At 32.6% G+C, this 24,093-nt stretch overlaps 3 protein-coding genes across 6 annotated transcripts in view; 1 reads left to right on the forward strand and 2 right to left on the reverse strand.

Moving 5' to 3' along the window:
- Positions 1 to 8,242, reverse strand: part of LOC100184761 (glycerol-3-phosphate acyltransferase 1, mitochondrial-like) — a 13,134-nt gene extending 4,892 nt beyond the window's left edge. Inside the window, exons 1-13 of one of the 2 annotated variants that reach the window (XM_026835629.1) lie at positions 8,084 to 8,242; positions 7,750 to 7,875; positions 6,653 to 6,756; positions 5,924 to 6,034; positions 5,131 to 5,292; positions 4,742 to 4,838; positions 4,131 to 4,267; positions 3,706 to 3,799; positions 3,448 to 3,496; positions 3,041 to 3,204; positions 2,323 to 2,436; positions 940 to 1,056; positions 389 to 578 (exon numbers count right to left, since the gene is read on the reverse strand). In XM_026835629.1, the coding sequence (XP_026691430.1) occupies positions 389 to 578; positions 940 to 1,056; positions 2,323 to 2,436; positions 3,041 to 3,204; positions 3,448 to 3,496; positions 3,706 to 3,799; positions 4,131 to 4,267; positions 4,742 to 4,838; positions 5,131 to 5,292; positions 5,924 to 6,034; positions 6,653 to 6,756; positions 7,750 to 7,875; positions 8,084 to 8,167 (1,549 nt within the window). In that variant the 5' untranslated portion in view covers positions 8,168 to 8,242. Of the gene's footprint in view, positions 1 to 388; positions 579 to 939; positions 1,057 to 2,322; positions 2,437 to 3,040; positions 3,205 to 3,447; positions 3,497 to 3,705; positions 3,800 to 4,130; positions 4,268 to 4,741; positions 4,839 to 5,130; positions 5,293 to 5,923; positions 6,035 to 6,652; positions 6,760 to 7,749; positions 7,876 to 8,083 lie in introns of both variants that reach the window. The other variant, XM_026835628.1, reaches the window with a different exon arrangement.
- A 460-nt stretch (positions 8,243 to 8,702) lies between these two features.
- Positions 8,703 to 13,142, reverse strand: LOC100175347 (glycerol-3-phosphate phosphatase-like). Of its 2 annotated transcripts, XM_002127916.4 has the most exons (9): positions 12,859 to 13,142; positions 12,263 to 12,564; positions 11,854 to 12,052; positions 11,052 to 11,564; positions 10,636 to 10,820; positions 10,293 to 10,420; positions 9,961 to 10,106; positions 9,529 to 9,650; positions 8,703 to 9,305 (listed from the first exon to the last, which is right to left on the reverse strand). In XM_002127916.4, the coding sequence occupies exons 4-9, from the start codon at positions 11,164 to 11,166 to the stop codon at positions 9,081 to 9,083; spliced, it is 921 nt and encodes a 306-aa protein (XP_002127952.1). In that variant the 5' UTR covers positions 11,167 to 11,564; positions 11,854 to 12,052; positions 12,263 to 12,564; positions 12,859 to 13,142; the 3' UTR covers positions 8,703 to 9,080. The 2 variants fall into 2 exon arrangements, with proteins under 2 accessions (XP_002127952.1, XP_002127990.1); XM_002127954.5 differs by lacking the exons at positions 8,703 to 9,305; positions 9,529 to 9,650; positions 9,961 to 10,106; positions 10,293 to 10,420; positions 10,636 to 10,820 and having other exon boundaries at positions 11,197 to 11,564.
- A 345-nt stretch (positions 13,143 to 13,487) lies between these two features.
- Positions 13,488 to 24,091, forward strand: LOC100187152 (protein SERAC1-like). 2 transcript variants are annotated; one of them, XM_026835632.1, is made up of 17 exons: positions 13,488 to 13,654; positions 13,747 to 13,891; positions 14,300 to 14,400; positions 14,681 to 14,830; positions 15,198 to 15,293; positions 15,885 to 16,019; positions 16,493 to 16,605; positions 17,037 to 17,144; positions 17,695 to 17,801; positions 18,261 to 18,375; positions 18,951 to 19,042; positions 20,424 to 20,541; positions 21,067 to 21,233; positions 21,576 to 21,683; positions 21,993 to 22,102; positions 22,816 to 22,965; positions 23,638 to 24,091. In XM_026835632.1, the coding sequence occupies exons 1-17, from the start codon at positions 13,606 to 13,608 to the stop codon at positions 23,832 to 23,834; spliced, it is 2,061 nt and encodes a 686-aa protein (XP_026691433.1). In that variant the 5' UTR covers positions 13,488 to 13,605; the 3' UTR covers positions 23,835 to 24,091. The 2 variants fall into 2 exon arrangements, with proteins under 2 accessions (XP_026691433.1, XP_026691434.1); XM_026835633.1 differs by lacking the exon at positions 15,198 to 15,293.
- Positions 24,092 to 24,093: the final 2 nt, after the last annotated feature.

A 24,093-nucleotide genomic window follows, 5' to 3' on the forward strand; every position in this document is an offset into this window, starting at 1 on the left:
GAGGTCGATCTAAGGATCCCATGTAGATACACAAATACGATTATTATGGCCATGACGATTGACTTTTCTTTACAAGTTAAAAAATGTGTGGTATATGTAGTACTCTGTAACATAACAGTACAATTTGATGAAACTGTATGCTCAAATTTTCAGAATATACACATATGACTTTTTTAAAGCAATGATAAAAAAATGCGTATACATCTAGTACTTTGTAATTACTTAATAAAAGACTTTTGTCTTTTAATTTTTCTGAGTAAGTCAGATTCTTAGTCTAACTATTTTTTAAAAATACACAATATTTGGAAAATTGACAGTAATAATATTAAATACATTCAAAGGGTATGAGTACAAATCCTACTTCAACCTAAACAGTAAACACACTCACTGTAAACGACACGCTCAGCGAGCAGCGTGACGAGCTCCCTCCTCTCCCTCTCCTCCCTCGCATCTTCCACCTCGATGAGTTGTTGGGCGGATGGTGGCGAGGACATCGTGTGGTAGTGAAGACGAGCGTTGCTCAGCGAGATATCGGGGGAAGTGAGGTCGACGCCGCACGTAGGGGTAGAGCTCGATAACTGAGGTTGGATGATAAGATAAATAACAAAATTTAAAATAAAACAACATAAAAGTAATAGTTTGGTATTATATTTTAGTTGTTTTTAATCAGAACATATTAAAAATGGCCAAAAATTACAAGTTTGTGTTTTTAAATATTTTTGTGTGTTTAATTTCGTTTTTAAAAAATTGAAAAAATAAAAAAAAACATGAAAGAAATTGTTTGTTAATATATTGTTTTGTGTTTAAAATTACAACAAATCAAAAATGGCCTAAAATTACATTTTTGTATTTTTGTGTTTTTATTTACAACAAATTAAAAATGTTTTAAATTTAAAAGTACAGTCAGATAGAATAGGAAAAAAATAGCACGTTAATCACCTTATTTTCCATGGATTTGTTAGTGACTTGCTCATACAAGGATCGAGATCTTGGAAGAGATTGTTGGCTCTTGGAGGACAAACAAGCAGGAGAGGAACGGATTTCTGCGAGCGTTTTCTAAGATAAAGACATGGTAAAATTTAATTGGTAAAATTGCTTTTAAACTATATTTTATCAAAAATAAAATTGCTTTTGAATTTTATATATATATTTTATTAAAAATAAAATTGCATTTTAAGTTATATTTTATAAAATAATTTATTTTTATAACACCCAAGCTGGTTTAAAGCACTACAATATGCTTATAAACGCGAAAAAATAAATGGTTTACAATTTAAAACGAATAGCACTTCACTATTTTGATCTTGTATGGAATTTAAAACAGCGCAAATCAATGCATCTGTTTTGGTAGAATTGTCCTATTTATAATGTTATCTACAGAAACCTTAATCAAGCATTTCCTCAGCAATACAACGCTCATATTTCATTTATGGTGGCAACTAAAGCGCAGATGTCCGTTTAAAATGGCATACTAATATATGCAGTTTTAACTTCTATTAGAATAAAGACTGCCAATGCCATTTAGGCGAAATATATTTCTCAATTACTACTAGTGGTTGGACTTGATTTTTGTTTGTTATGCTTTCGCAGCACCAGATTCTTATTGTATTTTACTAAACAAGAATCGTTCAACTATATGAACATCAGATCAGGGTCAGATTCGCCGAATTTATTACAAGTTATTTCGCATACCAATATATTATGAAGATTTGTAAAACAGATTTTCTGTTAATTTATTACTGTATTGACATTTTGACGTCGTTACAGGTTGTCTTTAACAGGGTGAAAAACACTCTAATAGTGTAATATCACTGAATTATATGTGCTGATAAAAACGGCCTGTATTAGATGTTAAACATCGGTACTGTAACAAATCGCCAGAGGATTTGTTTTGTAGAAATCTAATGTGTTTAGTTTGACAGCTACAGTTAGTATATTATTATAATATAATACCTTTATTTGTCTCTATGATTGGGGTAGCAAAGATTTAGAAATATTTTAAACAAGAAGACAGGATATAGCGACAAAGCAACAGTAGTTAAAACACGCTTACAGTTAAAAACATATTTGTATTTAATTAGAACACTATAAGTACCAAGGAGCTGTAAAAATTAAGAATTAGGAAAATTCAATGCAAAACTAAACTTATGAAAATTACAACCAATTACAAAACCTGCATTCTAAAACCAAGAACTAATTACAGAAAAATTACAAAAACTAATTATTTAAATTCTATTTTATATATAGACAAGTCATACTACATATCATGGGACCTGGGATTCTTGCCAGAGTTAGCTTATTAATGAGAATTCATAAAAGTACCTTTAGTGACTGAGGAGCGCCAAAATTCACTCGTATATGTCCATAGAATCCACACAACATTTTACCGATAGTAAGGATGGAATGAAGGAAAGTCTCGGGAATTTTTGTTTGACCCTGTGTGTATGTATGTAAATAATAACTAGTTAACTACATCAGTGCTCTTCAACCTTTTTGGGTTGGTGAACCCCTAAAGTTGTTGCGATGAACTCATGCACCCCTGATTGCTTTAACGTAAAACTCATGACGTTTCGCAATTGATGTAAGATATAGAATTCATATAAAAAAAACTGTAGAAAAGTGGCTAAATTTGTTAAAAATGTTTATAACTAAATATTATTGGTGAAAATTGTTGAAGTTTGTGATGCACCCTCGTATACCCTTTTGCACTGTTGCACCCCTGGCATATTTTGGTGCACACCGGTTGAAGAGCACTGAAGTACATGATGCCTATATTAAATTAACATTAGAAAGCAAGCAGAACAAGACACTGATGTTTAATGCTGTTTGTTCCACAGAACAACATAGTCCTAAATGTACAGTAACGTTTTTATTAAAAATTGAATCATGCGTTATTAAATCAATGATTTTCAGATATTGTATGAAATATTCATTAGAAAATCCAGACTTTGACTGAAACCAAAACCCACCAAAAAAATTTTTTTTTTTTCATTTTAACTGTGACCATATTACAACTTTTTTACATTAAAATAAAACCCACCATGAGTTCTGCGTCAAAATTTCCCTCCATAAGTTTTTCATAACTCATACATGTTGGTATAATGATGATATCATCAACTTGTGACTTCTCCACGGCCTCCACAGCCACAGCAAGCAACCCTGTCTTTGGTTGGTTAGGCAAACCACTTCTAGTCCTTGTGCCCTCTAAAAAAATCAAAATCCAAATTATTCTGCCATTTTAAATTTAAATCGTAAAATATTGACTCCATATTAAAACTGATTTTGTCAGATATAAATCGACAATTGAAAACTAATGGGGAAGAGGGTATTTAGAGATTAATGGCTAAAAAGTTTTGGTTTACATCTAATTATGGGGTATATTTGAAGCAAAGATTAGGTTTGTAGTTTTAATTTAATTTTTTAAATATTAAAAATATGCCTACTTACCAATAAATATTTCCAAACTTTGTTTTTCTTTTAAAAGTTCAGTGACGTACTGTAAATAATAAACTAAAAGTAACATGTGAACAGTTTATAAAATAAGATGTAACACAATGTTTTTGTCTATGTTTTATACACTTTTTACTTTCTTTGCTTATAATACAACAAGAAACAACTTTTTGCAATAAAATGTTTTTATTTTTGAGTTTCCACAAAATCAAAAATGTTTAATATTACTAAAGATAAGTAGTTTCAATTACTCACAGAATACAGTACAGCTCGATAAACTAAATCTTTTTCTCCAGCGCTATCAATTTTCCTTCTTATGAAGAATCCACCTACTCTCTTCATAATATAACTGCAACGGTTTTAATTTTCCATAATGCATTTAAGTTTGGACAAAAAATTAGGGTGTTTTAAAAAAAAACAGCAAACATTTAAAAGCAAATATACAGGATTCTATAGCAACTTGTACAGCAATTTTAAAATTCATTCAAAATGGGCTAAAAAGTCAATTACAATTCACATTATATTTTATAAGTCATATCATGCACATATGTGTCATTTAGGATTTAGACCAAAGTGGCAAAGTTGGCTTATTATCACTCACAAACATTGCATAATTTTTTCTTTTTTTAATTTACAAACAATATTTCGATAAAATTAAATTAAACGTTTTTACTTCTTACCTGAACAATGGAATATGAAGGTTGTTGCCGCTAGCAACAAATGGGGAGCGTATTTCATTGTGGTAGCAAATCAGTGAAAGAAGTATGTAGTCGAAATGACTGTAGTGAAGTGGAAGATACAACACTGGAAGATCACCCTGTTGGATTTACTTAGTTTTACGGTTTATGTGAATTACTCATAAAGTAGAAAGTTTCATACTAAAGCAATGAACAGGTGAAACATGGCCCAAAATGGCCAAACAGTTCTATATGAAGAACGCATTCTTTTCAAATGCATCTTAAGACACAGTACTTTGTATGTTTACATACACCAGGCTTGATCAATAATAAATTTGTAACTAGATAAAAAAGTGGCCCAAATTGACCTTTAGAGACAAAGACTTTTTAGCGGTATTATAGTTTAAACATCTGTACTAAAACAAAACGCATGCATGTGACATGGGATAGGAAACCTTTTTGTTAAAATAACTTGACTGCAATTAAAATTATGCCGACATTAAGATAAGAAAGCATTGGTTGGAAAATAAGGCTGTCTGTCAAGGTTATTCGGCTGTGAAGACAGATGTCTAAAAAATCAATAAATACAAACATGAAACTCTATTGATCTGTACCTCAGATAGCTTCCGTAATGCATCAAGCTGGGCTGGATGTAAATGAACTGATGATGTCAACTGTCGGAGTAAGGTCAGGAATAGCCAGCCACAAAATCTAAACACAGACATTTTTTGATTCAACTTTTCTTCTTTTTTTTATAATTATTTTGAGGGAAATTATTGAAGTAATCTAACTTTTTATTTTTAAACAAAGAACTTCGTTTATATATATATATATATAACCTTATTTTTTAAACAATTTTGTTTTTCTGAATAGGAAATGAATGTTTAATTTAAATACCCTGGAGAAATTAAATAAATATGATAATATAAATAGTTGTCTGCGCATTGCGTGCATGCATAATTTACAAGGTTTTCAACTAACGAGGCAATCAACACCCCATTACTTGAGTGCTTTTGACGAAACGGTCGCCGTCATGTCTGCAAGCATTGTGGCCGCTTTGTCGTGAAGGGTTTTTTCCAAATATTGATCCAGCTTTACTTGGCCCTCTGCTGTGGCATGTGAGTGCTCGGTGCTGCACAAAGTTTTCTGCACTGCATGGTGCAAACTGTATGGAAATAATAAAGTAATACTGCTGTTTGCTTGTGGGTTGTTTATGTGACACAAAGTTGTTGCCTCACATGGTGTAAAGTTTACAACTGTATGGAAATAATAATGTAAAGCTGCATCTGTTTGCTTGTGGGTTGTTCTGCATACACACACCAGATGGCTGGCTACATGATGTCTGCACCACAATAATAAAGTCCAGTGACCATTAAATCAAAACAGGCCATAAATGAGTTCAGTAAATACAAGCTATGTTACACTTCATCATGTGTGATTGATAAAACAATGTTCAATGCAAAATTTGCTGGACACTTTTAAAATCCATAGGCATACCTATTTAAATGTATTTTGGCTAAGTTTAGACATAAACTTAAAATTTAAATAAGACTCGAAATTTAAAAAATGTTAAAATAAAAATACGATAAAAAATTTAAAAAATGATCAAAGATAAAACTTTTTTAATACACTTATTTAAAACACCTACAGATGCATCTGTGTGTTTGTTAAAATACATAGTTAGTAGTCTAATCAAGGTGGATCAATAGATGTTCTGTAAATAACCTTTTTTAAATAACATTTTTTTACGTCCTTATTAAGCACTTAACAGGGTAAAAATATGCGGTCAAAAATACCTTTCATCGTCAAGGACTTTCTTTTTCATTTCCATTTGATCTGGATATTTATGGTGAACACTTCTAGAGCATGTTATGTAAGAGTAGTACATAAACCTGGTCAAAATCCCTCTGTAAATCAATATTTATATTGATATTTACAGCGTACATATCAGTGTGTACAAAACATATCCTGTGCAAAATATTTAATATGACAGCATTTTTTAACAGTTGAAATTTTAATACATTGTGTAGTAAAGATATTGTTTTGCTTTTGTGGGTATGTTAATTAAATTCTGTAGCATATTTAAACGTTGTTTACACGGGAAAAGAGATTGCAAGCTGATATGATACTTTCCCAGCAGTTTAAACACTCCATATTGCAGCATTTCTTAAACAAGGGTAAATATACACCCTGGCTACCAATCGTAATCGTAATTCACTTCAGTTGATAGGACCGCTACCAATCGTAATTCACTTCAGTTGATAGGACCGAAAAATTGTGCCAATTGTAGTATTAATATTTTACCAAATATTGAAAAATTCATTGCCAAAAACTAGTGCATCCATCGCATTAAATATAACTGATGTAATTAGTTGTTTTCGCTTTTTAATAAATGAGCGCCATTTTACAGTATTGGGGGTAAATCTGATAAGCATCTTTGTTAAAAGGGTAAAGCATACAAAAAAGTTTAAGTACCACATACCACTGCTATAACGCAAAGGTTTATAAACCATAAAAAATAATACCTTTCATCTACACCAGGAACATGAAGTAAGTTAATAAAAGGTTTCTGTGATTCATGAAGTAGCTGCTTGGCGTTCAATGATAACTGGGAACTTGCTTCATCTATCTGCTTTATATTCAATTGGGTAATATATTACATCTACATGTATAAACCAACTATGTAAATAAATGTACAAATTTGGTGTAGAGAATAGGTTCTTTACGTCTTCAAGCTTAAATGCTGTTTAAAATAACATTGGCCTAGGAAAATTCTTTCAAGTACTTGTTTTTAACCCACTGATCAACTACTATCTATAGCCGAGTCCGAGTGAGTCAGTATAGAAATTAGAAACATTGGTTATTTCATGGAAATCGCATAACACAGATCAAATGGAGCTAATTTGATCAGAGACAAAATATAAATATGTACATATATTAGTTATATATATTTATTTTATTTTATATTTCTACTTTTAATACAAATGCGGAATGGAGACAAAAATGTTCAAATAGTTATACAGACTTCTTAAAGCCAAAAAGTGACATCCGGTTTTGATTTCCATGAGTAAACTAATTGAACAGAAAAAAAAAGTTTAAACATCTCTGTTGCTACGATAAATAATCGGCGTTATTAGCTCCATTTGGTTGCTCGTAAGATTTCTATGTTGATTAAAAAGTTCATGTTTATATACGGACTATGATCTATAACGGTATGAACACCACAGATGTTAAATAAGGTAACAAAAACACACTTATACCAGGCCCACTTCAAATAGGTTTCTATAGGGTTAATGTAATAATAACAGTAGCCTATCAAAGATTTAGAAGAGCCTATCAAAGATTTTAGAAATATTTCAAATGAAAGACAGGATATAGTGAAAAAACAACAGTTGTTAAAACCTGTTTACAGTAAAAAACATATTTACATTAAATTAGAAGATAATAAGCGTGGTCGCTAGCGAACAAACAAGCCATTTATGTTTGATTATTATCCGGTTAAACTTGTAATAAAAACAAAAGTGTGCGTAAAGACTAAAGACACGGCGTTCAATGAGGGGAGTTGGCTTTAAAGCGGAATGACCCATATCTAAAGTACTTCTCATTCACTAAAGACTCTTACTTCATTCATATTCCAGTATCCACAGCCAACATCTGGCCGCTTTATATTGTCATCATAGGTGGAGCTGGCATGGAATTGTTCTTTGTAAGTGGAAATACTCATTTCATCAGATGTATCAGTTCTCTCCTGAAACAACAAGATGTGAAACTTGGTAGATTAGGTTTTATTGTGTACCAACACTTTTACATAATAGGTATGCAACTTTAGATTTTAATTTATGCTTGATTTATTATATTTGCAGTCACAGTTCAATGTCAAATACACATGTGTACAAATACAAATCTGACACATATCACTTAAAATATTGAGGCAATAAAGTTATTTATCCACTCACCTGCTTTCTGGTTGCAGCCATACTGTAATTACTTATTCTTTTAGACGGTGCTTGGCCCTTGGTGGGCAAGTTTAATCTATCCATTCTTTGTTTTATTCTTTATGAAAAAGTTTGCGAAAACTAAGCAGTGCCGATCTGCAATTTTAAAGCATGATAATATCAACAAGGTGCTCGAGTCGAGTGTCTAATAAAGTAGAATCGCTGTACTATACTGCCTACTCATTTATGTATTTATTCGGCGTGTTTGATTAGCTACCACACGCTAAACACGACTGAAAAACAAGCGAAACTATACTTTGTGTCGGCTTCACATTTTTTTAATCTACGAGCTACAACCAACTGGTTTCTGTACCCCAAGCGTCGGTTCGTCACGCGTGCTACACCAGTCGTGCAACATGCGTTTAACACGCGATAAACTACAAAGAATGTTATCGTCTCTGCTGCCATCACGCTATTACCGGTTGGATCGGTTTGTTCTACAGTCTACACAAAAGGCACCTTGCGGGGTTTGTGAATAAAAGCTGCTGCCAGCTGTCTTCTGTTAGGTTCTCTATTGTCTATTTCTATACTTTGTATTTACAGCCCCATTGTTTACTCTCTACTGTATAAAATCTCCTTATTTTTAAACAGCAAATGTTGTATTCTTTAAATAATGCACTGTTAGTGGCAAATCATGCCACTTGAAAAAATTGGTCAAACTAGCACAGTTACAATGTAGTGAAAAGGAAACATGTTTTTAATTATTCTAACGATTTCATGATGCATAAACACACACACAAAGGCAATATTAATATGGCATTGGATAAAAAATTCTATATTGTTCCTCAGCACAGATTATAAAGAGTTTTAAACATTTCACAAATTCTTGACCAGTAGCAGTTAGAACTGCGCTAGTTTCATCAGAGATACATAAACTGGTTTCATAAATTGCATACTAACAGGACATATATATGCAATTGATCTAAGATTCTAAAAATAGCAAATATGCTATACATAATTAAAAATAATTTGCCCAATCTCCAATAGAACCCATGCAATACTCTGGAACTTGGCGTTTCATATTTGGGTCAGAACTTTCTACTGCCTTGTTTAATGATTCTTGGTCTTCAACACCAGAAAGTACAAGTAATGTATGCAGCTCACTTTGATTACCAAACAATATGTCAGTGTTCATACGGTCACCTACCATCATGCATTTAGTAGGGTCAATTTCCACAGTTTGCTGCAGTTAATAACAAGAGAACAGCATTAAACATTAAAAATAAATTTGCTGAAACATTTCTACTGATTAAACATATGAAAGTCAGACCACCAAACCTAAACCCTGTGTAAAACTAACTAAATATTTTACAAAAAAAAATACAAAACATGATTGAATTTCAAAATGCACAGACTGGAGCGTTTTAACTCAATTTTCAGAATATAGGACACAATTACATACATACTTGTATACATTTCAACATGAAAGTGCCTGGTTTGCCAGCAATAACATCAGGATTTCTACCAGCAGCAACTGTTACACTTGCCACCACGCATCCAGTTCCTGGCACAACATGCCTTTCTCCATCTGTAACCACATAAATTGTGCATATATCTAACACTACATGTTAAAATAAATTTCCAATAACACAAGTACATTTCCTAAAAAAATAATATTACCGGACACAGTGTTTTAACCTTATTTTATTTACTAACCATGTTTAATTTCATTTTATACAGAATTCTCAAATCTAAGTGACAAAATTTCATGCTCCAATTTTATATACTGTTAATTTATTTGATACTATCTAAATAAATTGCCCGCATACTACCTGGAAGGCCTTCATATACCACCAGTTGACCAGTGGTATGTATACCATAAACAGAGAACTACTTACTTAATGGCATTCTGTGATCCTCATTGGTGGCAACATACAAGCATTTAGGGTCATTTAAATACGAAGCAGCTTTGATCATCTTGGTGTAACTTATATGTCCATCGTAACCAACTAGAACAGCACTAACATCATTTTCAAGAGCACAACTGAAATGGACTATTATGTGTTTTAAAAAGATTCTGCTAAAACATAGTCAGAGAAAATCAGTTTTATTTTCTAAATTTTAATATCCATAACTTTTTGTGTTACAATTATTTTAACCTTTACAAATTTAAACTTGCTTACATAACAAACGAAAGTGCATCACCACAGTAGATATTCCAGTAAATTACCTTCTAACTTCATCATGGTCTTGCGTCGTGACTTGATTATCTGGTCCTGAACCAAAGTGTTGGATTTTTAAGCTGTCCAATTCCTCTGCCATGGCTGGATTGCCCACTAAGTAAACCTTTCCTTGTACCTGTAGATAGGAAGGCATGTCTTTATTACTGTAACTAAAAATGTTTAACACGTCACTGCTTCGCAAAGCTTAAATAGAAACACACTGTTAAATTGTCTTTTTGTTTCAAGGTGTTCAATTTTAGCCCCATTTCAGACAGTTTAATATAATCACCAATTGGGATAAAATAATAACACCTCAAGAGTAACATTTTCACTGTTTCAATTTTCCAGTACCTTTGCAATATTTTTCAAATACAGGGCACTGGTGTATGCCGTGCTGAAGACGGAATTGACATCTGCAGGAAAGCCAAGTCTGGTCAGTTTCTCAACATATCTGTGCCGTGACTTTGTGCTATTGTTTGTAACATAACAAACCTGTTTGCCCAAACTTTTCAAGTGTGCAACAACAGCAGGTGCTCCTAAAAATTTATTAAAAATGCGGGTTGTCAGGATAATGCATTTTCATAACCTTGGTTTATTATAGCTAAGACTACAAGCAGTTTTAAATGTTTGTAACCAGTAGTTGATTAGATATGTTACAATTTCTAAGGAGAGTATCAGGTTATCAGAATCTATATTCTACTAGTAAATTCAAACAACATAAAAATATTGCAGTTTCATTACATTTAAATTTACCGACAAAATAATACCTTTCACAGCAATGTTTCCTTGCCAAAGCACACCATCACAGTCAAAGAGGAATGTGTCAATTTTAGAAAGAATGTTTCGAAACACAGACTCACAGTTTGCCAACTTAACAGTCATACCAATTGGCCCCTAGCCTCCTATCATTGACTTCTTGGAGCAGAAAAAAATAAAAGGTTAATTTGCATGATTGGGACAAAAACTTTGAACCATATTATGAACTTTTTTAAATGGTAAACAAGTACAGTAGTACATCATATATTAAATTAAAAGTCACAGTCTATATCCAAAAGTTCCTTTTCCCTTTCCTTTGTGGAAATCCATCTTGAAACAATGGTTTCTTTAACTTGAAAGTTATTCAAACATGATACATCACACGAATCTGATTTCAGGTACTTTGTTGGCACCACCACATGACAGAGCATAACCTCTTTTGAAACAGAGGTAGCTAGCCTCAGTTGCCCTGACATTGTGGGCCATGAAAATGTTCTGTTCTTGGCCTCTCTAAAAACAGTTTCCTGCGAAATCAGAATTATTAAGTTAATTATACGTGGAAAGTTAAATGACTTGCTGTTACTGAACTGTCAAATATATTCACATTGTTTTATAAGATGGCCATAGGCCCATAGGTATATCTAACAGACTTTAACATGAAATATATGTATAAGATTACATGAGATACACTTTCAGTAAAAGGTTTGATCATGTATCAGTCATGTATGACATATTGACATTTAATATGGAATTTGCATTTGTACATATTGAGACACTAATTTGGGAGCTGCACATGGTTAAGTACCAATTTACCTGTAAAGTTTCTGCATCCACTGACACAATTATCACAATGTAGCTTGCGTGGTAATAAGGTGGGCCTTTCCTATACAACACCAAGTCACCACCATAGCGTATGCCATCCCTTGGAACCCAACCTTTGCTTCTGAAGTGATGATATGCACAGTATGTGACTGGAAACCGCATGTTGCGTTTACAGAAAATATTCCACTGCCTGTAAATTACATAGAGGCCACTTATAATATGATGTGACTTGCAGTTTTTTATGTCATATGACCTGCACAATAATAGTAATAACAATAAATCTTATTTGTGTTTTTGTCAAAGAAGAAAAGAAGCGTTGTCAATACACGTAAAAAACAAACAATAAGGTATGTAAAATACCTTGCCCTATATAGGTTTGTTTATTACAAAGTAGACTTACTGTTCTATATTTATGTTCTCTCCATTATAGTCCTTGACAAACAAGCAGCCAAGTCCATAAGATAGAAAAAATGCTTCTTCATATGTCAGAACTAAAATCTCTTCTACTTTTGCAGCTAGTGCAGTTTCATGCTGTTTATGTTGTGTGGGAATGGTGGATGAGTGACCACTGATTTTATTCAAGCAGGAATCGTGATTTGTAGATGTGTCAGAGCCTTTGCAATCGATAGATAGTTTCGACTTTTCATCTTCTGTTGGTTCATCATTTTGGGTTGCAGTTTTTACTAACCTGCCAAAGAAACCCTGAAAGTAGATGTGTACCATTATGTACAAATAAATTTTAGAGTAGGCATACAAACTGAGTGCAAGAATTCATAAGAATATAAGATGCATTGGCTTAATCAGATGGTTCACTTATACCATTTAACAGAAATATTTGTGCATGCCAAGATGCTATATCTTTAGAACATAAAAGCTAATATAATTAGACTATATCGTGATAATTTTTTTCAACAGATGTGTCTGCAGCAAAAATTACAAAATATGTTTTCTAGGGTGCATTAAACTTACTTTTCACTGATAGAAATACTTACGTACTTGTGTGTGTAGACAATGAATGTCTCCTTTTAGTTCTACTTTAATATGATCCTCTTTTAAATGACCATCGTAATAACTCCATAACTCAAGTTTCGGGACTGCTTTGTTAATACTTGCGATTGGCACAGGTAATGGAGTGAAAAACTCCTTTGAAGCACCTTTCTTCTTCTGTGGGGGTCGAAAAATTGCCATATACTTTATATATATTCTGTATTCCTTGGGCAAATAATCGTATGATGATGTACCTACAAATTTTGACACCTTCAAACGTCACGTGTTAAGTTACGAGTATTACGACGAGAGTGTTGATAATCTGCTTTTTTCGTTTACGTTACGAAAAAGGGCGATATATGCAGCGTGTTCTTAATTTGCTGTCGCGCATTTCACTGCGGCATTCGACACATGCATAGCTAGTTGTGTATTGTTCAGTGCCATGTAATGTTGTTCTATCCCAAAAGGCTTATTATATTGCCAAACTATTTTATAGATCCTTTATAGCATATTAAAGATAAAGCTTATATGTTAGTTATGTTATTTGAGGTAAAGCGAGTGTGTAAACAGTTGTAAAACACAGTTGGCGCAAGCAATTCCTGACCTCATTGTAAACATTACGTTGTTTGAGCAGAATTGCGTCACAAGATTTTAAGCAACCAACGCTGTTTCTTTGCTCAACACAGAAATAGATACGAAACTCATGCTGTGAATAACCTATTTGCGGGATCGTAACATCAGTCTGACGTTAGTAACATGTCCAAACAGTTTATTGCTTGCATCAAACTTATAAGGAACCATAAAGGTAAGAAGATTTACCGTACTATGTTTGTTGTTAGTATTTTTGAATAAATTATAATATACATACAGTGCTAAACGTAACTTTCCATCTTTTAGGTAAACTCCAGCTAGTTGCCATCACAGCCACAGGGTGTGTATTTGGATACGGATGTTACTATGCAAATGTGAAATTCCGTGAGAAACTCAACATTCCATCAAATGTCATCGAAAATGAAAGAGCAAAAGCTTCTGTCTACATTCAGTTAGTACTGTGTCTGAATATATTTGTCTTTTTAAACAATATTATAGGGTTAGGGTATGTATATTTCATTATCACTACCAGTACCGGTTCTGATTCTGATGCTACTACCATTGTGGGCATCCGGTCCTTGGGCAAGACAGTTATTGGCAATTGCTTTAACCCAATGGTTAGTAACGGGTAATTAGAATGTCAGCTTTACAGAAAAACAATAAGCAATTACTGGCAATGTTAGGTACATAGTAACTCGTGACGTCGTGAGCATCCGTGATGAGATGTATAAAACAGATATTACAGACCCTTGTTTGAACGGCTTTTATTAACCCAAGTTTCAAGTGGCAATCATTTAAATATCATATATATATGTATTTTGGTAGACGATCATATTTTACAGTTATGTACCTTTTATAGCAACAAATACTTCAACAAGCGCCATCATGACAACCCAAATGTTGGATACTTCAGTGGAAACACAAGACAAACAATCAAAGAAATCTTTCCAGCACCTCTCGGTTAGTACTGAAAGTTCACCTATTAGCGATACTTTAAGATTAATGCTTAATTGTATAGGACTACAGCCTACATGCTTTCTGCAGTAGGGTATTTTTGATATTTTTATTCTTTATCGGTATTTTATTTTTTAAAGGTATTTTCTGTATACCAATATCTTATCGTTTAATTCTTTAAAATGAAAATTGACCAACTGTGGCTTATAAAAAATCTTTAAAACGCTACATTTATTATACATATGCATTAAAAATTATTTATTGGAAACAATGTTATTACAAACAGCCAGGTTAATTCTTCTGGTGGATCGAAAAAGTGTTGATCTTGCAGAAGATTACATATCACCATGGAGTGTATTACGTGAGGCATATTCAAGAAACAAACAGATTCGGTTGAATGCTGTAGAAAAAATGGCGGCTTATACAGAATGGAGTGGTAGGCTTAATGTTTTTTCATACATACAAAACTATTTTAAATGGAAATACATGCACCTGTTGGGCTATTTCTATATGAGTGTCTTTCCTTCTAGTAGGGAACATTGGTAAAGCAGATTTGTTTTTTTTATCTTTGAAAAAATATTATTTAAAAAAATTTATATATATATATATATGTTCATATGTTCAGTAATATTGCAGTTTCTTAAATGATTTTTTCTGCTAATAGACTCAAAAACAATTTGCATAGCGTTTATGCAAATTTAGTTTGGTAGTCTTTAAATCCCAATTACTGGTGCTATTGTAAACCAAATGCTGTCTGCTTTGTATAAGTTAGCATGCTAAAAATCAACCTAAATGCATTTAAGAGGACAGAAAGAATAGCACAGCTGAGGGCTATGTGACTAACAGAAAGAACAAGCGTTATAACTTTGAAGAACACGAGTTGGAATCTTTTGACATAGGTACCGTACAGTAAAAACAAATGAAAAATTTGCCACTTCTTGGAGTGAATTTAAAATGATTGTTTCAGCATGTGTTTAGTGCAGTTATGTAGAGATACGGCAGTGATATATACTTTCTGACTTCTTGGAGTGAGTTTAAATAAAGTTTGAGCATGTATAGAGTGCAGTTATGTATAAATACGCACGTTCCAGCATGTTAAGTCAAAGTGTTTGTAGAAAAAAAAGGTTTTGATTTATGAAAATAGAACCTGGAGGACAGAAAGTGTGTTTTATTGCAGTTGACTAAATGTGTTTTGTTTTAAAGTTAACAAGTGTTAATGTGCAGTCTTAAAGTCAGGGTTGAATTTGTTTTAATATGCCAGTAACAATTTGAAGTGAAAGCACCTAAAACTTACCGTGGGTATTGTATAACCAAGTGTAATACTTAATTCATTAAATAAACTTTAAAGCATGTAATTAAATGCATTTTTTAAATTTCTCTGCATGTTTTTCACAAAAAAACTAACATGACCTATAACAGCAATGACTTCAAATCTTCACTAAAGCACTGTCCTTATGTTATCACTATCGTCCTCTAGCAATTTTTTCCAGATGCCGAATACAGGACTATTGCTCAAGCACTTGATTCAACCACACTGGTTGGTCTAGCAAGGACCAACAATGTGGACGATCGATTTTTTCTTCCACCTCCTGAGTTACCCCAAAAAGTCAAGAACTCTGATGTTGGTAGGAGTAATGAGAACCTAAAGAATTTTGTTTAGTATTTTTAGATAATATTGATATAAATATATATATATATATGTGTGTGTGTGTGTGATTAGACTGTGTTAGTTATCATATGCCTTTGAACTGTGTTAGCATGCTAGTATTACCGAATTTTATTTTAACCTTAAAAAAAAATTTAAAAGGAACTTATGACAGAGTACAAAATTTGCTCATTGGGTATTTTACATATATTTGATTGGCTATATTAACATATTTTAAGCTATAGCATATTTTATAAGTATATTTATTACTAAAGTCCCAGATACTTTTTTAAAGATATATGCTATGACTTTGCTTGGTAGATTATGAAGTAAGTTATTCAGATATTTTTAATTTAAAAATTAAAGGAAAAATTAAAAATTTTCAATTTATAAATTATAAGAAAACTTGAAATATTAAAAAAAATTACATTTGACACCTTCTATTCAACACAGAGGATTTACTGAGGGAACTTCTGATAAAACTTCCTCAGAAAGATGTTGAGAAATGTGTTCAATATTTCACGTCTGGCGCTCTTACTATGTCTGATGAACAAAAAATGAAACGGGCACGTAATTTCTTATATTGGCAATGATTATTATAATATTCACTATTGTAAAAATAATATCTATAGCGATACTTTTTATACTTTTTAGCATCATTTTCTTATATCAAACAATTATGCTATATACATAGATCAGTTAAGTAATTTTGTCACTAGCCGTCCAACATATGTATCAAATCAAAATAAATTTCTTTGTTTTGTAAATTGTAACTGTAAGTACTGTCAGGCTAAGAAGTTTAATTTGTATTATTTTTTTAGCATTGCTTTCTTTTATCATACAATTATGGTTTATTACAGATGTCAGATCAATTAAACACTTTTTATATTTATCAAAACAGAACAATTTTTCTTTCCGTTGTAACTGTTAGTAATGTCACGAATAGATTCTCCCCTTCCTGGTCCTTAGCTTTCTAAATGCATTATCTTTTTACCAGGGTGGATTATGGTGTTTTGGCGGCAATGGTTTAAACTACACCAGAGACATCACGCCACAAGAAGAAGTGGAATCTTTCTGTCTGCAGGCTTTAGTGAAGCACTCTAAGGTGGAATTTCTATGACACATATTTAAATAAATTGACTACCTGACCTTTTCCCATTGTAAAACACAAAGAATAATAACAATAATATTTACTTTATTTGTCACTTAGATTACGGTAGCGAAGATTTAGACATTAAGTATTATTTTAAATAAAAAGACAGGATATATCGACAAAACAGAAGTTGTTAAAACATGCTTACTGTTAAAAACATATTTATGTTTAATTGAAAGAAAATAAGTGTGGTCATCACACCCAGCGGACAAACGATTTATGTTTAGTTATTTTAAAGTTAAACTTCTAATGGAAACAAAAGTGTGCGTAAAGAAATGGCCTGTACAGTTAAACTATTTTTGAATTTTTTATAAAAGCATTTTGGAAACATGGTATTTATGTGAGAATGGATTATAAATCACCCACTAAAAATTCAATTAAATGGGTTTATTAAAAAATACTGGCTTTTGAAAACTGTCCACCATTACTACCCATTGCCTAAAGCAGTCTGTAGCTTTGTTTATTAATTCAAATAATAAATGGATGTAATAATTTTTTTTAGTTTGAGGAGCACTGTGAAGCTATGGTTAAGTTAGGTGTGTTACCTCTGCTACAGAGAATTCGTAAACTACGACCTAATTCTCCAAAAATACAACGTAATATCGTAAGGTAGGGGTTGTGTATCTGTATTTTTATGACTGTTTCATTGTTTTTTAGAGTTGTGCTATTTTACATAGTCTACCAAAGAAAAAATCTATGATTTTTGGGAGTAGTGATGAACAATGAAATAAAGTTGCTGTTTCAGAAATTGAACTATGATAATTTTTTTAAATATAACTTTATATAACAATAATAATAATAATAGTAACCTTTATTTGTCTGTTCTAGTATGGTGACAAGATTTAAAAAATATTTTAAACAAAATGCAGGATATAGCGACAAAACAACAGTTGTTAAAATAAGCTTACAGTTAAAACATATTTACATTTAATTAAAAAAAAAGTGTGGTTGTTACACCTAGAACTAGCAGACAACAATTGTATCTTTATAATTAAACGAACTTTACCCTTCAATTATTCTACATGTCTAACTTACTTATACATGTCAGCACATATATATAACATACAGGACAATCAGCAACATCTGCTTGTATGAGAAGCTCCACCCACAAATCCATCAATCAGGATGGATCACTTTGTTGGCTGAGATATCAAAGTCTGGTCACGCTTCTTTAAGGACACAGGTAAGTTTTAGATATTGCATCCATTTTGGATCAATCTAATGCAAATGTGATGAATACTGCTCAGTGTGCCGTTTATGGCACTTTCACACTAATTTATGTTCATTTATCAATTCAATACATAAGTTACATTCATTTATGTATTTGCATGTATATTATATAATATTGATAAACCTTAAATAGAATGTTTTCTCTTTTATCGTTTTATTTAGTAGTAGGAAAATTATATTCACAGAATTGTAAAGCTATATGCTTGCATCTCTAACAGAGGTTTATTAATTGTTAAAAAACCAATAATAATAATAATAACAACTTTATTTGGCTCTTTGATTTCGGTAGTGAAGATTTAAAAATATTTTAAACGAAAAGACAGCATATAGCGACAACAGTTGTTAAAACCTGCTTACAGTTAAAAACATATTTACATTTATTTGGAATAGTATAAGTATCAAGAAGGTAAAAAAGTGTCCGTAAAGATGATTAGGCAACATGAGATATCATGTTCTAACAGTATCCGTAAAACCCACAGTACTATATACTGTATACAGATATGTATTAAAGTAAATTTCTTTACCAAGGCATCTCGTGGACTTGCAAACCTTGACAGAGATGCACTAAAAGACAAATTCAATGATGGGGTTTATGTTTTATATCCAAAACTTCGTTCAAAGTTGGTACTTCCTGCTTTAATGACCTTAATTAGATGTTGGTTTATCTATAGTAAAAACTGAGTTTCTGGTCGGGAGGTTTTTTTGTCCGTTGGCAGCATAAATAATTTTGCCCCTTTTTTGATTAGTGTTTTTAACTACAGAAACTTAACTACAGAAAGAAATACTAATACTGTGTTCAATAACTGTCTATGCCAGTGGTTCCCAAAGTATGGGTCGCGACCCAAACATAGGTCGCACAGGGTTTAAAAATGGGTCGCGCCGAGGTGATTCAAATTTATTAAAAAAGTTTTTTTTCTTTTTAAGCGTTCGGGTTAGGTTTGCGTTGTAGTTTGGCCTTATATTTACCATGTTTTTCTTTGCTAGGTAGACTGTTTGTTACGAAATAGTAGGCATTCACAAGTGGATTCATTGCATCATAATAGCGATTGTTTGACCTGGCAATTAATTACGACATAATAGCAATTCACACGTCAATTATTTGGGTCATAATAGGGATTGACACGTAATCATTGGGCATGTAGGAGGTTTAAAACAGGCTTGAATGTTAAAGAGGCACATGCATCGTATTTTAGCCTTTTATCAATAATATATTGAAAGATCCACACAAACAGTTGAAGATTTTAAAAACTCGGGTGTTCGTGTCGAAAAATAACTTTGAAAATGCGCGAAATCGTGCTGCATCACCAAATTTTCAACACAAGCCGTCACGAATTACACAGAAGTTAGATTATTACGTCACAGAATGCCTATTGATACGTTTGGTCTACGTTACAGATTACGTAATTCATTAGGGGTTATTGGCTGGGAATTAGGGCTTCAAGGTTTTCACTATCATAAACGAGTGCGAAAACAAGTCTATAACGTCCTGTAACGTACGTAATACATCACTGTTGTGACAGAACGTAATACTATTGTGACGTAATAAATCGTTAACCTTACACAAGTCAAGCGAATAACGGTGACGCAGCATGCTTTCGCGCATTTTCAAAGTTACTTTTCAACACGAAAGCCCGACTTTTTTGCAAAAAAAATTAGACAGCAGGTATCAGTGAGGCCTATTGAACATTTTGAACCTAAAATTTCAGGTTGCCACCAGCTAAAGGTTTATCCATGGGTCGTTAGATGTTCATAAAACTCTGATTTGGGTCGCGCAAAAAAAACTTTGGGAACCACTAGTCTATGCAGTGAATATTTTTTCCATTTCTTGATCAGTGTAACTTCACTAAAAAAAATAATAATACTGTATTTAATAACTGTCTATGCAGTACAATAGTCTATTCCGAATCTGTGATTAAAAAAACAGATATTTGCCTTTTTTTTAAACCTTCAACTTTCAAATTACCCAAGTAAACCTACAAGCATAAGTAAAACATTGGCCAGGTTAAAACCTGAAGCGGACATCGTGTTCATCCATGGTTTAATGGGAGGAGCATTCTATTCATGGAGGCAACAGGATGGTGTCAGTGGAGCTGAAAACACAACAGATTGCTGGCCTGAGGTGTTAATATGAGACTAGTGTGTTGTTTTAGATGTATTAATACTGAGACTGTTTAATCCTGTTTAATACTGTTTAAAAATGACTTGAAATAGTATCACAAATAATTTTTCTCTTAATTTTATCTGTCTGGCAATAATCACGTTGTATAGGTACAATAGTTTGTGAAATGTATTTTGTCTTGCCTACATGTTGTTTATGAAGTGTTTATAAATAGGTGTGTATTGCTAGGTTTTAGAAAAGCTGTGTCCAATAAATCGAGCTAATTCTTTTTATCAATTTTAAGTGTACAATAACATAGGTATACCTACCGGTAGTATCGCGTTTTATCAGTTATTATATCTCTCTACGTTTATACTGGATTGCTGGTTATCCCTGCACTAGTTTAATTTAAAGTTAAACCTTGTCATTTTTACTATTTTGGTATCTTTTTCACCTAAAATAAAATAAGTTCCTACACCAAAAGTAAAATTCATTTTTTACCAAAATTAATTTACTAAAAATAAATTACTAAAATTACTTGCATAGGATTGGCTGCCGCGAGATTTGCCTGGTTGCAGAGTTATGTGTGTGGAGTATGATACAAACCTTAGTGACTGGATGAACAGATGCCCCCATGAACCAGAGAGACATACAATATCATACAGAAGTAGACATATCATGGATAAAGTGTTAGCTGCTGGGATTGGGGACAGGTGAATTTAATACCTTTGTCAACTTTCATAGAGCTATTTACCCGTGTTGTAATGACTGTTGTTTCCAGGCAACGCGAGGATAAAGCAAGTTACGTTCATTCATTTGTTTTTCATATCCAAACTGATTTAATCATGTCATTAACTTTGAAATGAATTATTTTTTAGGTTTTAAAGATAGAATTTTATTGCAGTTTAAACTAGGTAAAGCCAGGATGAAGCATTTGACATGTTATTAGCAATTTCAAATATATTTTTAGATAAAAACTGTTAATTTAATATTTTTAGATAAAAACTGTTCCTATATGCTTGTTTATATCTTAATACAACCTTTCAATCTTACAGACCAATTGTTTGGGTTGCTCATTCTATGGGAGGTCTTATCATTAAACATATGCTGAGTGATGCAAGAGAAAACCCAAAGAAATACGGAAAAATACTCAAAAAAACAAAGTAATTGCTGCTTTAACCATAAATACCAGTTTCATATGCTGTATGCTGTAAGTGTTATGCCGAATGTCCATCGCCATGCGGGTATATGTGTTCTTCCACAAGACACTCAGTGCCAATTGCCTCAACTTGCAATACATTGAAAAATTGAACCAAAATAAAGTAGCCCCAAAGTTACATATGTGCTGGAACATCTACAGGGGCACGAGGCGTATGGAACAGAATACTTTGTTATAACCAAAGCTGTTGCTCTGCCACGTGAAGATAAATAAGTTACATTCATTCATTCACTCCTCATTTTTCCACACACAGGGGTGTAGTGTTCTACAGCACACCACACTTTGGATCTCAATTAGCAAATTACTCGCGAAAAGTACGAAGGTTACTTTTTCCTTCAGTTGAAGTTATGGAACTTAGTCATGGTAAGTTATGCGGCACCGTGGCAAAGTGGTTAGTGCGCCTGCCTCCAACCCCGAGGTAATGAGTTAAAGGCTCAACACTGCTTCCATTGTGGGCGCATGTGTCCTTGGGTGAGATACTTAACAGCAATTGCTCGAACCCAGTGGTCACTAAAGGGCTGTCAAAATTATCAGCAATACAAAAAAAATTAAAAAAATCTCCAAAAAATAATCACCCGCAAAGTAACATACATGGTAACTCATTAGCTGGCACGAGGTGTTAAACTCGTGTAATAACGACTGTTGTTTTCCGGCTACCTGAGGATAAAGCAAGTTTCGTTCAATCATTCATTCAAGTTAATCACTTATACTTATGTGCAACAAACCAACAAAATCAAATTTTACCTAACCTTCTACAAGCAAAATATCTGCAAAACATCAGGTTTTCACACATTGTGCAATTCACTTTCAAATAACTACATGGTATATATGTATACTAGTACATACCACACAGTATACAATATGCAGTCATTTTAAAATCAATTGCATATTTAGTGAAAATGTGATGACATTGTCAGTTTGTTGACCGTTTTTTAGTCTTTACTGGTGTAGATAAACTATTTCTGCTTTAATTACACTATTATATATTAACATTATAGCTGTTCAGACTAGAATCTAAATAAAAGCAGATTTATAAAACATTTATGCACCCTTTAAAAGTAAGTTCCATGTTTCAGATTCTCCCAAATTAAAACAACTGAACATCAATTTACAAGAATTAGTTGAACTTGATAAAATAAAAGTGATGAACTTTGGTGAGATGCAAGCAACTGATATTGGGTTAGGGCCTCGTATTAGACTTCATATCGTGCCACCTGAATCTGCAGGTATGTGTTTCAATACTCTTAGTAGAGTACTACCACAGAAAACTGCCCAAAACCATGATACATTCTTTTTTCTATTCATGTAATTGCCAACTCTGTCCCCATTTCGCTTGGTCTCCATTGTAAAAGAAAGGCGCATAGTAGTTTTAGCTGTTTATTTCAAAAACTGCACCAATTATTCAAGTTCATTAGGCCAGTTTAGTCATTTGGTAGGTTAACGCTTACAGTTTACCACTTGTTTAGAAAATTTAATTATTTAATTAATTTATGTAAAAACCTTCAAACTTTTTCTGTGGGTATTATGTAGTTGGAAAGTTTTTTGGTTTGTGTTGTGTAAATTGGGTAATTTTGTTTGGGCTGAAAAGTAGTAACTACAATTGATAATTTATCCATTAAGTTAAACATTTTAGAAATGTAAATAAAAATCATATTAGTTATTATTTCTGGTTTAAGCCTCTATTAATATTGAATATTTTATAAAACACCACTCTCAATGCTAACATTCTTACCCTCTTTTCTAAACAACATTACCTTTAATAGAGTCTAGATAACTTACCGGGGTGATACATGTACGTAACATGTGTTTGACATAGCCCATCTAAATGCTACTAAAGAACACCATTTTAATTCTGCCCAGTATAACTAGATAAACAGTTGCATTTTTTTTCAATTTAGATTCCGGCATTGGTGAATTTATTCTTGCTGATAAAGACCACCTTAATATATGCAAGCCACAAAGTAGACACAGCTCCATATACCAACAAACTGTTGCCTTCATTCGATCCTGTGTTACTCCCAAACGACCTGGAGAGGAAGAAGAAGAATCAAAAAAGATTGAAAAAGAAGCAAATACAGATGATTTGCCGTGGTGACGTGGAATTAACTGTTTTGATCTTACAAGAAAGAAGATACAAGAGGCAGCCTTGCAAATGTGTCCTATTTAACTTAGGAAATTTTATTGTTTTAATTTTACTTTCCATTAGTTCCGTGTTACTGTGATGTACCCGCTTTCTTGCATGTGTTTGCTGCTTTACAGGGATTCAAGTCTTACTGCCCTATCACTGTGTTTTGTGTGCGTATTTTTCTGTTCCGGTTTCTGATGATTGCAATTTTACCGTGTTCTCTTATACG

Source organism: Ciona intestinalis, chromosome 8 (genome assembly GCF_000224145.3).
Source record: "Ciona intestinalis chromosome 8, KH, whole genome shotgun sequence".
Classification (NCBI taxonomy): Eukaryota; Metazoa; Chordata; class Ascidiacea; order Phlebobranchia; family Cionidae; genus Ciona; species Ciona intestinalis.

What these genes read in the sequence shown, in the direction of transcription:
- LOC100175347 (XM_002127954.5), bottom strand. Translation starts at nt 13,050, where the DNA reads ATGGCAATTTTTCGACCCCCACAGAAGAAGAAAGGTGCTTCAAAGGAG. An exon ending in TTCATTGTCTACACACACAA is followed by an intron (nt 12,565 to 12,858) that starts GTACGTAAGTAT and finishes ATCTACTTTCAG; the next exon opens with GGTTTCTTTGGCAGGTTAGT. An exon ending in TGGATGCAGAAACTTTACAG is followed by an intron (nt 11,565 to 11,853) that starts GTAAATTGGTAC and finishes CTGATTTCGCAG; the next exon opens with GAAACTGTTTTTAGAGAGGC.
- LOC100187152 (XM_026835632.1), top strand. Translation starts at nt 13,606, where the DNA reads ATGTCCAAACAGTTTATTGCTTGCATCAAACTTATAAGGAACCATAAA. An exon ending in ACGCTTCTTTAAGGACACAG is followed by an intron (nt 18,376 to 18,950) that starts GTAAGTTTTAGA and finishes TTCTTTACCAAG; the next exon opens with GCATCTCGTGGACTTGCAAA. An exon ending in TATCCAAAACTTCGTTCAAA is followed by an intron (nt 19,043 to 20,423) that starts GTTGGTACTTCC and finishes AACATTGGCCAG; the next exon opens with GTTAAAACCTGAAGCGGACA.